The sequence below is a fragment of the Astatotilapia calliptera genome, chromosome 23 (assembly GCF_964374335.1).
Source record: "Astatotilapia calliptera chromosome 23, fAstCal68.1, whole genome shotgun sequence".
Classification (NCBI taxonomy): Eukaryota; Metazoa; Chordata; class Actinopteri; order Cichliformes; family Cichlidae; genus Astatotilapia; species Astatotilapia calliptera.
In genome coordinates this window covers 43583137-43596113 of record NC_137443.1, presented here as the reverse complement: position 1 = coordinate 43596113, position 12977 = coordinate 43583137, and the positions used below count along the sequence as shown (strand labels likewise).

General features: G+C 44.0%; 2 protein-coding genes across 2 annotated transcripts in view; both read right to left on the bottom strand.

The window, feature by feature from the left end:
- LOC113017716 (NACHT, LRR and PYD domains-containing protein 12-like) overlaps positions 1-12977 on the bottom strand; it is a 1242929-nt gene that overhangs the window by 728102 nt on the left and 501850 nt on the right. The gene's annotated exons all lie outside the window — the stretch shown is intronic.
- Positions 122-1662, bottom strand: LOC145424147 (uncharacterized). The gene is made up of 2 exons (XM_080297054.1): positions 1539-1662; positions 122-1103 (listed from the first exon to the last, which is right to left on the bottom strand). The coding sequence occupies exons 1-2, from the start codon at positions 1649-1651 to the stop codon at positions 122-124; spliced, it is 1095 nt and encodes a 364-aa protein (XP_080153180.1). The 5' UTR covers positions 1652-1662.

The following is a 12977-nucleotide window of genomic DNA, read 5'->3' as shown; positions in this document are numbered from 1 at the left end:
AAAAAACACCCAGCCCACTGAAAACTAAAGAAACCCCCAAAAACATGAAGAACAATCATTAAGGAACATATTTACATATTTAGAGTTACTGCAACACCAACACTGGGTCACAGCTTCAGTGTCAGTCGGTGACTTTTGGTCTGCAACAGCAGCAGAACAGACTTCTCAGTCTTTTGAAGAAGCCCTTTTTCTTCTTCTTGCTCTGACGGTCTTCGGACTTCATGCTGGCTTCAGGTTCTGGAAAAGGTTCCTCAAAGGGAACATCAGGAACCGGCCCAATTTCAGAACAAGATCCGTTGATCATATGATCTTCACCTTCAACACAGGATTTGGACTCGCCATAGGGTTCCTCACAGGGAGCGTCGGGCTCTGCAACACTTTCTGACAGAGCTCCTTCGATCGTAAGGTCTCGAGTACTCAGACTGGATGCCCTTTCAGAAAGAAGTTCCTCACAGAGAACGTCGGGCTCTGCAACACTTTCTGACAGAGCTCCTTCGATCGTAAGGTCTCGAGTACTCAGACTGGATGCCCTTTCAGAAAGAAGTTCCTCACAGGGAACGTCGGGCTCTGCAACACTTTCTGACAGAGCTTCTTCGGCTGGTGGAACATTTGCCACTGAAAGGCCGTCAGAGGAGCGCTCACCATTTGTGCTCTTCACATCAGGACTTGAAGGGGGCTCAAAGATTTCACATATCCGGATCCTTGCTACATCAGCAATGGTCTTCAGCAACAGGGGTGCAAAGTTTGCAACTTGGATAGACAGAATTTCTTCAGGAAATTTCTGTCTAATCTCCGTCAGGATGCTGTCGACCAGATCGTCTCGGATAGAGCGGGTGAAGACGGCCTGTGTTTCCATCGCCGTGAGGCTCTTGGAGACACGATCTAAAGTGGCCTTGGTGACACTGGTGGAGAGGATACTTAGACTCTGGGAGGCCATGTTTAGGAGGGGACGAGGAGGAAGCTCCCAGAAGCCCTGGAGAACGCGGGGAACTACCTCGACCACTACCTCCTGCGCGGTGAGCAGTTTGCTGTTAGGCTGTTCCTGCTGCTTCTTTTTCAGGATTTCAACGTAATCCTTCACCGCGCTGAGGAGTTTAGGTGCTCTGTAGAAAAACATGATAAGAGTTATCTGTTAAACATATTCAAAGCATCATTTAAATATTGAAACACTGTAGCTGGACTGTTAACCCTGTAACCACCTTTGTATCATACATGAGTTTCTGAGACCTCGATCTCATCAACATGATCAATACTTGCTATAATTTCTAAATGTTGTGGACAAAACTCTTTTTTAGTCTAAAGTTAACATTGTCGTTAACAAAAAGTTGCCAAAAACACCCAGTGTATCAAATGTGATACAAAAAATAAATACACAATAAAAGTAAATCATACACAACATGACATAGCAAAGAACTCATGTGTGGCTTTTGTTTAAAGGGTTGATAAACATCTCAGTTCCAAAGAATCTGAATTTTCTGGCTGTTTTTTGATGGGTTGGGTCTTACAGGGTTAATAACTGGATGTTACATGTGACTCACTGAAATTTAGGAGGTACGGCCTCTGGGAACTGAAGAAGCAACCTGGCTTCAAATTCAACGTCCCTCATTTTATTGCTGACGTTCACCGCCCACACCTGAAACAGAAAACACATTTACAGTGCGCTTATGTGTAAAGGTTATGTGCACGTAATGAAAAAAAAGTCTTGTGGGTTTTCTCGTCTTACCAGCCTTAGAAGAGGTTTGGCTTCCTCTTCGTCAAAATCCTCTAACTCAAACTCCCACAGCCTTCAAAAGAAAGCAAAGCAGAGGTTTTCTCTCAGCACTTACACGTCATCACAAACAGACTTTCAGGCGTGACAGTAACTCACTGCTCTCTGAGCGTCTCCCTGCTCTTCTCCACCAAAAGATCTCTCAGATCTTCAGCAGTGAGGTTCGGTGGAATTAGATCTTCCTGCTGAAGTCTGAGAAACTCCGTCATTATCGCAACCTAAAAGTAAAGGAGACATTTAATCACCACCACTCTCAGGTCCTCAGAAATGACCTGATATTTTCTGTCAGCTTTGGTTTGCATGAATCTGGGTCTAACCTGAGCCTTGTAGCCCGGAAGATACCAGCAGATCTTTACAGCTGTTTCATAAATCGGTGTGTTGAACAACACCTGTCAAAGAAATAGCAATTTAGTCATTGTTACTTAAAATAATTCTCAGTTTGTCAACTTTTAAAACGACATCAAATTCTTCAAATTACTGAAATGCAGTAAAAGCAAAAGCGTCACATACCCTGATAGGCTTATAGATTCCTTGACTCTTTTCCATTTAAACGTGTTCAAATCAAAGTCAGGAAGAAAAACATCAACTGCTCTCCAACGATGGCGTACGGGGGATCTGGACCTGAAAATGCTCTCAGCTCGGTGGTCTCGCACAGATGAGCTCTTTTGACAGTCTGATGTTTATTTATGAATGCAGAATTTCTTGAGCAGTCACCATGGAAACTTGATGCAGCTTCATGTTGTTAAATTAAAAGTAAACACTGTGTATTTTGCACTACACTCCACTAAACTTATCATATAAGTAAATAAAGTGTGGGTTAGGTCCCTCCTGTGGAAAGAGCCACACAAACCGATGGATCAGAAAAGACAAAGTCAGCTACAGCATGCCTTTTCATATTATGTGCCTGCTTATCTCCATTTCTTTACAGTAGATGGGAACTTTTGCAGTAAAGCAATGGCTTACAAACAGTGGACTGTGGACTAATGCAGACATCTGAAGCCTGACAGCAGCTGGTATATACACAGCTTTGGACAAACTGGCCCTTTAAACAGCCCAGAGGAAGAAGAGACCTCTGCGTTATCAGTGCAGCCTAAAGCACAATAAAAATAATACTATTAATATGATTTTTAGAGCAATAATGCCCCAAATAATGAAGTCATTAATTACACATCCGTCATGCTTCACAGGAGGTCAGGAGTGACCGATGAATGTGATGCTACATTAGAGTCTGTCCTATGAGTTCAGCAGGAGGAGGTGAACCCACAGCTGGGACCAGTTCTCTAGTGGGTCCAGTATCATACTTGTGTTCATCCTGGTCTGAACCTGGTCAGAAGAACTGACTTCACTTTTGAAAATTCAATACTTATAAAAGGTAACCCCAAACAGTCTACAACGGCTGTTTTCTGTCCACCGAAGCAAATTTGATTGACGAGGTTTTTGTACCTTCACTTCTCCAAAAAGCAAATAAAGAGATTAAACAAAGATTTACTGAACGACCGTCAGAATTCCCAGAGCTAACGTAGATCGCTTTATGCTCTTGAGTCAGGAGGGATAAGAAAAGTGACTGCAAACATTGTGGAACGATTCATAGCGTCTGATTGCTTGTGTGAATGTATTAAACAGGAAACCAGGAGCTGCAGAAACCCAGTAATGCTGAAGACGCATGCGTGTGCGTTTATTACAGGTTTTTCTGAATGCTTAAACCCTAACTGTGATTCTTACAGCACAATTCCTAAAACTATTGATACTTATAGCAAAACCACTCACTGAGTGTGCAAAACTAAAAGCACAAACACTGCTTTGCACTCAGTTTGCCATTTTGTAACACACACTTTGCAAACCTGTAGCTACAATCCACTGCACAGCACTCTTTTTGCAGAACTGTAAACACAACTCACTGCTTTGCACTCAATTTCCAAATGATCAACGCACTCCTAGCAAAACTATACACATTTATGGCCATTATTTACACTATTTTGTCAACTGTCTGGCACACTGCCACATGTGAAAGCTTTTTTAGATAATTAGTTCACTTTGCAATCAGCCTAAGCACTATAATACAGGTAAGCTGTGTGTGTGGAGTACAATGGAGGGAGCAGGAAGAGTGAGAGGAGGCCGAGGAAGAGGACGTGGAGGTGAAGAAGTAGGATGAAGAGGACGACAAGGACAAGGAGGAGCAAGAGGAGGACGAGGAGGGGGGAGAGGACGGGTAAGAAGAGTAAGAAATAGAATTGCTGATGACATCAGAGCTACAATAGTGGACCATGTCATCAACCGTGGAGTGACCCTGAGGGAAGCTGGCCAACGGTTTTTTTGGTTTTTCTCAAACTTAAGTAACTGAAACCTTTCATTGAACTACAGCAGAAACAGATTGGAAATGCCAAGTTATTCTAACACTAGTGGACTTGTTAAACAAAACATTTGTTTCACTTCTTTCTCAACATGCAGCACCATTAAGAACAGTGGACCAGCATAGTTGGTCTGCATGAGCACACTTACTGCAACAGTTGTACATGCTGAAACTGGTTGCTGGCAGCTGATGTGAAGAAATGTCTGGACACATCAAAAGTTTTCTTTTTCATTTTTTCCCTCCCTTGGATAACATACACATGGCAAATAAAAACATGTAACTAGGGTGACGTGAAGTGTGTATCATCAGATTTAACTAAAATATAATGAGGCTGTCCATCTGTGAAGTAATTGTTCCTTCAAAAACCACTGTGACAACAGATTTTATTTCATTCATTTGATGGTTTTCTATTCTGTATACTGGAACTTTTTAATAGCCCCCCTGTCCACACATCCTTGACATGAGACTTTCTGCAGAGTTGCACATGATGAATGCACACAAAACTTAAAGTGTTGCTGTCATATTTTTTTGGATGTGGTTTGTTGTCATAATCAAGAACGTGTCTTATTTTTTATTTGTGTTGTTGCTGATCGGCCATTGGACTGCTGAGCCTGCAGTGAACAGCCAGTCACTGACTCTTGATGCTAGAGCAAGGACAACTGAGCTCTCTCTCTCTCTCTCTCTCTCTCTCTCTCTCTCTTTTAAATAAATAATACGTTCGAGCTGTTTATGTTTTTGACTTGTTATGGACTCTGACTGGCAATGGGAGGGCTGGCGGACTCATATTATGGAGGTGGAGGGTAGACACATTTTGTGTGCAAGAGACCACATACTACAGTGGTGATTGACACAGACTTCAATGGACATTTAGGTGAAGGGAACAGAGGTTATGAGGTGTTGGGTAGGTGTGGTGTTTAGGAGAGAAATCTAGAAAGACAGATGTGGGGCAGATTTTCCAAGTGGAAATGGCCGTGGTGCACACATACTTCAAGAACAGGGAGGAACTTGTAGAAATATATGAAAGTGGAGGAAGCTGCACACAGGGCAACTAAATATTATGCAGAAGGTGAAATCAAAAAGACAGGAGACAAGGAGGTGTCAGGGAGAATGCAGCTATGCAGCATCAAATGGTAGTTTGAAGGATGAGTTTGGACATCAAGAAGAGGAAGTGAGTGAAGGCAGAGACATGCAGGAGTATAAACAGGCTCTGGGTAGTAGGGAAGACTTACCAGATGGCTGGGATAGTACAGCTTTATTGAGATAAACTGCCAAGAAGGGGTTTGACGTCTTCTCTGCACAGAAGAAAGGGAAAAAAGAAAAGTGATTTTGAAAGTATTTGAAGGAAGAGATTTACAAAGAAAAAGAAGTGTAGTTAGCGAAATGAAGAAAATAGACCAAGAAACTGGGAGGCTAGGCATGTAGCAGAAAGAGGTGACAAAGGAAAAGGCTCAGTGCCACGTATGTGAAGCTGGACCCCAAGGAAATGAGGGAATGAGACTTGCTAGGCAGAGAGTGAGTTTGAATGGATGTTCAAACCCCCCCCCCCCAAAAAAAAGATATATTCACATAACATAGATTGAAAGAAGCTGCAGGTGGCACAGCAGCTTTAATGTCTTCCAGACAGGAAGTTTTGGAAAGAAATATCATCATTTCCCAGATTTTACTATCTTAGTGTTCTGTAACAAAATCACTGTTGTGCGCATGGTGTTAGAGATGATGATGATTACAAACAAACTTAATGTGCTAGTCGTGCTTTTCTTGAGGGATTTGTCCTTCCACCAGTTTTCATGTCATTGGAATCATTTGTATTCACTGATTCTGGCACTTATTTCATCAAACCAAACTCCAAGTAAATACTTTCGGCTTTTTGGTTTTGTCAAACGAACTAATGTAAAGAATGCCTGGCTGTGCACTACACCACGCAGTGGGAATTTGTCTTCTCCAGTTAAATTCAGGATTAACTTGCTTTATAACACAGACCTCAAAAGTAACCGTTATAACCCCAAACACAAGAAAATGTGATCTACAGCACAGTGAGAACTGGCAACGCTTATCTGGAGGGGTCAGAGTGAATGAACTGGACACCTGTAGAAGCAGGATTTGATTTCCACTGATTTCCTTTCTGATCCGATACCAAGTAAAATTCAGGGTGGTATCGACGATACTGATCTGATACGATACTCTGTACAAAAACTTATTTTTTTACTCTATCTTTTATTTTATCTCAAATTATAGCGTCGTAATGATCACAGGACATCAGATTACTTGTTCTTATCACTTAATGATGCAGAATTATCATATAGAAATGAAAAACCTGAAGTTGTGGCTATTTGTTGCCTGCCTGCAGCATTAAAGGACTCCGTGAGAGACGTCTGTCTCGCCCTGGCAGCACCTCTCCCTCTCCTCCTCTTCAGTTCGCCTCAACATACGCTCGTCATATTCTGTGATATGATTCACTCTGAGGTGTTTGACCAGGTCAGCGGTGTTACCACAACACCTCACATTCTTGCCACATGTATGGCAAACCACGTCTCAGCTGTTCGTGGAGGTAAAATACGTCTGCACATGACTCTGTTTACGCTCAGCCATTGTTGTGAGTGTGCACGCCAAGGGGCCGGACACAATGACGGGTATCGGAGGAATCGATATTTCAGTATCGATCCGCACATCACTAGTTGAGATACGTTTTAAAGTAGTCCAAAAAACAAATGCATATTTTCCCGAACCACTGTTCCTTGACTAAGGTGGATAACGTGATGAGGTCAAGGAAGGGTGTGACGGAGATTTGATTGAAAAACTTTGTCGTCCGTTAAAGTTTCACGTTGGCTTTTTCATCTTGAAAGCCCTCTCTGCTCGTGTCCAACCCGTGTGAACAATCACAGATGTGAGAAATGTAAACAAACCGTCCGCAGAACGCTGATCAGGTTATTTTAAGCGCAAGAAAACAAAAACGTTGCGCTCACCGTCGGCGTCACGGACGAGGCCTGGGGGTCCGGGCCCGTCCACAAAGGTCATTGTAACACAAATCATACGATTGCTAATGAAAATGCTATAAAGCTACATCGCAGATAAGTCTCTGGAGTAACAATCAAGGCCATGTTAGTTATTTGATGAATAGTATCTGTGCCACTCATGGAGCATGACTGAGGAGGACGTTGACCTCTGCAAGTCAGGAAAGTCTGCTGCTCATTGTATAAATATGAGATTTTTTTCAAAAACCAGCCAGCCATCATCTCGGGAGGCTGACTCCAAAGTACCATCTCACTTCAAACTTGCAAAACAAGTCGAGTCGATGCGAGCGCACTGCTTGTTTCTAGTTAGTCTTTAAGGATGACAGCATTAGTCTGCTCCTTTGTATGAAATAAAGTGAGTCGAGTCCATGTGGTCTGGCACCCACCCACATTTCTCTGCTAGTGATCCATGAGGACTCCACCTTGTTGCCAGTTCTCTTGTGTGGAAGCTTCAGGAAATGACAGCTTCACTCTGACGTGTGTGAGCTGTGTGAGGTCTGTGGTTAGAAGTTTACAGTGTTTGCTCTTTGTGTCGTCTGTAATATGCTCTATGGCTTTAAAAAAATGGCCACATGTTTCTGTAGCTGAATTTGTCCATCTCTGACCTTCTGAGACTGTATTTTCAAACAGGGACGTTCTGACTTTTCTTCACCTTGTACTTCATTCTGCAAATGTTTTATACTCTATTAGAGTTATTACATTATTCTGTTATGCTATAAAATCAACCCCCATATAAGATCGTACTTAAGAAATACATTTAAAAAACCTTCCTGTGCAAATAACCCAAGTTATCTAGAAGAAATAAAAACTGCACCGCAAACCAAACTCAGGTGTTCGACCTGTTGAGCTCGGGAAACTAACTGGTGTTTCATTTTAGTGAGTGCTTTGTTAGATTCCTTCATTTGAACCAAATGAAGTTGATTAAAGTTGATGCATTGATGTGTTTGAAGTGTTTTGTTAGTTGCGATGGATCTCCTGCTGTCTTTTTTCCTCATTATTAAAAGAGGATTTCTTTGAATTTCAAACATCCATTTCCTGTTTATCTGGTCCCGGGTCACAGGTGCAACAGTCTAAGCAGAGAATCCCAGACCTCCCTAAACAACCACTTCCTCCAGCATATCCAGGACAATACTGAGGCATTCCCAGGCCTGCTGAGAGATATAACCTCTCTAGTGTGTCCTGGGTCTGCCCTGGAGACTCCTCCTCATGGGACATGCCCCAAACACCTCACCCAGGATATTTTTAATTAAAACATCACAAATAAGTCGTCAGGTCTGATGGTCACATTTGTGAGATTCAACCACCATAAAGCAGAGATCACACAGGACACACTGTGTAACCCTCAGCTCAGGTGTGTTCAGGACATTTGCTTGGAAGAAGCCGTCTGTGGATAAATCCTGCTCTCCACCTCAGCTGTCAGGTTTATCCAGAGAACGGCCGTCCTGACTTCCAGCAGCCCCACAGTCCTCGTTTCTAATAAACTGGCATCACTGAAATGAACTGTCTGCCTCGCTGTTCAATAATCTGCTCTTTGCCAATTTCCCAGCAGAAGCTTCCACTCATATCAGCATTTTTCTGTGATTCTCACATGAACTAAACATAAAAAGCTGAAGCCAACCTCAGAGTTCCCCGTAGTGAGGAAGAGTTTCCTCTGAGCCACAGCTGAGTTTGATGCGTCCACAAAGGAAGACTGACGGGAGGACAGACTCTGGGAGAAAGGCAGATATTAAAAGATATGAATACAAAGTACGGTGCAACAAACAGGACAGCAGATTATGAAGAGCGGTTAGACCTTCATGTGTCAGTCATTGAAATGTGATCAAAGTTACCTGTTTGACATCCTGATAGAAGAAAATCAGCTTCTTGGATCCGTTTGCAGCAAAGAATTCATGGATCAGACTGAACTGGAAGAATCAGACATTAATGACTCAAAGGTTCAACTCTGAGGAAGGATCACGTCTCTGAACTTACTCTGTCATCAGAGACGATGGCGTCTTCCACCGCCGCCTCCTCCAGGCTGCCGGCGTCGGCCAGCCTGCTCATCAGGTATTTATGTCGGGCATCCAGAGCTGCCCGCCGTTCCTCCTTCACGGCTCTCGCCTGTTTGGCTACTTCTCTCCTCGCCTCATTGGACAGCAGCATCGTCCTTTTACCAGACACCTGGAGAAACATCAGCTCAGTCTACAGACGCAGAGACCAGTGAGAGCTTGGCCCAAACATCTGCAGGTTTCTGAGGACCACGTTTGACCCTGACTGGAGGCATCGATTCTGAGTGTGACGTTCTCCTGTGATGTGTCATGGGGGGAAGTGTTCCTCACGGTTGGACTCGTGAGAAGTTCAGTCAGTTTATTCAAACTTTAAAAAGACGCATTTTCAGTCTCTGGATTTCAGCAGAAACAAATGTGAACACAGCACTTTTTGATTGAGTATAAAAGGATGAAAGAGTCAGTGATTAGTAACATTGTTGCTGACTGATGCTGTTGTAGAGCTGTCTTTGGATCCTCACCTTCCTGGAAGCCTTCCCTGGATTGCTCATATATCATTAACTTGTTTGTGTTCAGTAGAATCAGGTGTTGTGGATGCAGGTCGTAGCTGTGTGAGGCCTGTACAGTCAGCGCTGTGTGAGCGCTGTGTAACGTTAGCTTAGACTTCTTTCTGTTGTTATCATCCTTCAGGTTAATGTTGTTTTCATTATGCATCACAGGAAGTGTGGGTGGCTGTTAGCCTCACAGCTCATGGAGAGTTGCTGCTGCTCTGCCTCCTCTTTGATGTTTCTGCTCTTTGTGGCTTTGTGTTACTTTGTGTCGTGTCTGAAACAAAGTGAGTCCATGTTACTAACTGTAGTCGGCTCTCTGTCTCGTGCACAGCTGACTGTTGTCTGAATGAAAGTGTTTTTGTACTTTGTGTAATCTGTTGGGTCTTTGAGGCCTTTTTAAACAGCATATGAGCCATATGTATGTGTGTATATGAAAGGTTGTTTGTAATACATCAAATTGTTGCTTATTCTAGAGCTGCTGCTGTGCCTGATTGGTCTACTCGCTCGAAACTGAAGGTTGACTTGATTCTTTTGGTTTTTTACATTTTGTCAATAAACCAACTTCTTTATGATTTGAACGGCGTCTCTGACGTGTCACAGGCCTGTCAGCTTTCTTGGTGATTGGTATAGATTTGAGCTTCATGCTCTGGCTGTTGTTGGGTTTTCCTCTTTCATATTAAAGCTTTTGTCCTACATTTGGCTCTAAAGTCTAATTCTAATCCCAGCACTGTGTCTGGGTGTGTGATGCTTGTTTTCCTGCTCTTTCTCATGAAACAGTCACAACATTCTCAGTCCAACTTTCACTCTTTGCTGCGTTTGCTGCAGCTGCAGTGAACATGGTGCCGTTTGCCTTTAAGAAAGTTGTGCACAAAGGCTTTTTCTCTAGCAGACAGCTGTGTGGCTAAAAGTCAGATCATTTTTTACCACCTCAGTCACACTGGACTGAAACAAGAGTGAAACTAGGAAGAATCAGAGTTTGTCCAGTGACTGCACTGATTTTCTTCATATTCACAAACTGATTCTAAGTAGTTGCATCAGCTAATCACCCGGACACTGAGCGTCCAACACGCTCCCTGAAGGGAAACGATTACATCCTCCAAACAATCACAATCTGTCTCTGAACGACTGGAATTATTCTCTGATTTGTCAATAACTGGAATTTATCAATGCAGACACTTTGCCAACATGATGAAGTCAGTCTGAGTCGCATCTCTTTGGCTAACTTAACTCAAGTGGTTGCCGACTATTCTGGTTCTATTCCCATATAACAGCAGGGTTGCTGAGCACCTCTGTCACTCTGCACTTATGTTCCCAGTTCTCTTTTGTGGAGGAATTTTCCAGGAATTCCTGGGACCAGCTTTCCATGAGAGACCCGATCAGGAGCGACTGTCCTGGACACTCCCAGCATCACAGGGACTCACAAACCCGTCTACCACAGTGAGAAGACTGATGGTCACAGGCCCACATGTAGCTTTAGATCACACGTGTGCACTTCCTGTGGTCACTGCTGTAACTCTAGACTCACCGAGGGGCCAGTGGTTGGTGAGGCAGCAGCAGCTGAAGTCATGTGACTAATGGCTCTCAGCTTCTGTCCTCCTATTCGCCGGTGTCCTTCACCTGTCACACCTGGTCAAGAAAGAGTGAGAATGTTCAGAGCTTTAATGGAAAAGAATATTATTACATATAAAAGGCCTCTAACAAGTATTGTAGTGTTAATCAGGATGAAGTCCATCATGAAGACTTCAGAGTGCTTCAGACAGTCGGTGTTTCATCCACAGAGCCTCCAGTCTGCATATCAAAGCATCCTGAGGAATGACAGTGAACCCCGAGTTCCCCTCATTACATTCATGTGTGTGACTGTGAGGAAAAGGTGATTGTATGAACGTGTGTGAGCGAGTGAATGAGGCTTGTATCAGAGTGGAGATAATGTCAGCGGCACAAGCTGGACGCTGCAGGTGTCACATGTGAATCTGTGCATCAGTGTCTGCACCTTTGTGGAGGTGAAGCTCAGGAGGTTTGGATTTGTTCAAAGCTCTGTCTGCTCCATCTTTCTTTCCCTCAGGCCTCTCCAGATCAGGAAGGAGGTCCTGTTCTCCTTCTCCCTCCTGGATTTCTGGATCCAGGGAAGGATCAAAGTCTCTCAGCCCAGCATCAGAGCTTCTGGCTGGGGGAGGACTGGAAGTTTCAGCTGGAGGCTGAGAGCCTGGATCTGCCATCTGAGTCACAATTCAAATATTCTCAGTAATCTCAAAAAGCAACAGAAAGGTGCCATTTTCATGAGCAGTGGGTTATCCAGCAGTTTGATTCATGTCAGCAGCATTTAGTTTGTAACTGCTGACTCACCTCTGGCTGTGTCCTGCTCTCAGGGTCACAGTGGACACTGTACCTTTGACCGAAGCTGCAAAGACAGTCAGCAGGGGTCTGGATGCATTCAGCACCACGTCCTTGTTGGGCAGACACCTTCAGTGACAGGACAGTTTATTATGCTGGTAACGTTAATAAGTCTGTTCACCTGTAGAGCTCATTTAAACACATCAGCTGTAGAACATCATGTGTCATGGCGTGTCCAAACTCACAGGCTGCATCCTCCTGAGGACCCGGCCTTCAAGGTCTACGTGGGCCGGGTCCTCCAAAGGTCGGGTAGGCGGGAAGTGAGCGGCTGTGACGGTCTGGCTTTCAGATCCACGTCACCGCTGTCTGGGTGGAGTTTAATAAACTCAGCCGTCTGCTCCTTGCTGTCTAAAATCTAACAGGACACAGGAGTAAACTCTCGACCGTCTCACACTTCTGTTTAATCACTTTTCTGTTTGGCGTTTATTCAGCTGTGTGAAAACTGTAACTTCAGCCAAACCAAACAAACAACACTGAAAAAAGCCAAACGATAACATTTTTACGTGATCTAAGTGACTTATATATCATGTTTAAACCTGAACAGCCAAAGGCCGTGGGGTCCAAAAACGATGTGCCGGGAGTCCGCTGTTCTCGCCGGCTCTAATGACCCTCGACCTCCCGGTTAGCTATCCAGATGGTGGGTAACAGACGTCTCCAAAAACGTCAGAGCACTTTTGCAAATATGTGATATCTTGACAAACCGAGCAGATATTTGAAGTTTACACTCCTACATTCTCAAACAGGAGCCCCAGCAGAGATGGATGGCTGGCGCGGCTCTCCGGAGCCCCCAGTCAGAGCAGATGCAGGGCCAGCAGGTGTGGAGACCCCTGGCTGAGGCAGCTGAAGCTGTGGGTGGCTGTCAGCCAGCTCAGGATGCCTTTTGGGCTGCAGCATGAAGGATACAAAAAAAACAACAACAAC

What these genes read in the sequence shown, in the direction of transcription:
- LOC145424147 (XM_080297054.1), bottom strand. Translation starts at nt 1,651, where the DNA reads ATGTGTTTTCTGTTTCAGGTGTGGGCGGTGAACGTCAGCAATAAAATG. An exon ending in GCCGTACCTCCTAAATTTCA is followed by an intron (nt 1,104 to 1,538) that starts GTGAGTCACATG and finishes GTTTTTCTACAG; the next exon opens with AGCACCTAAACTCCTCAGCG.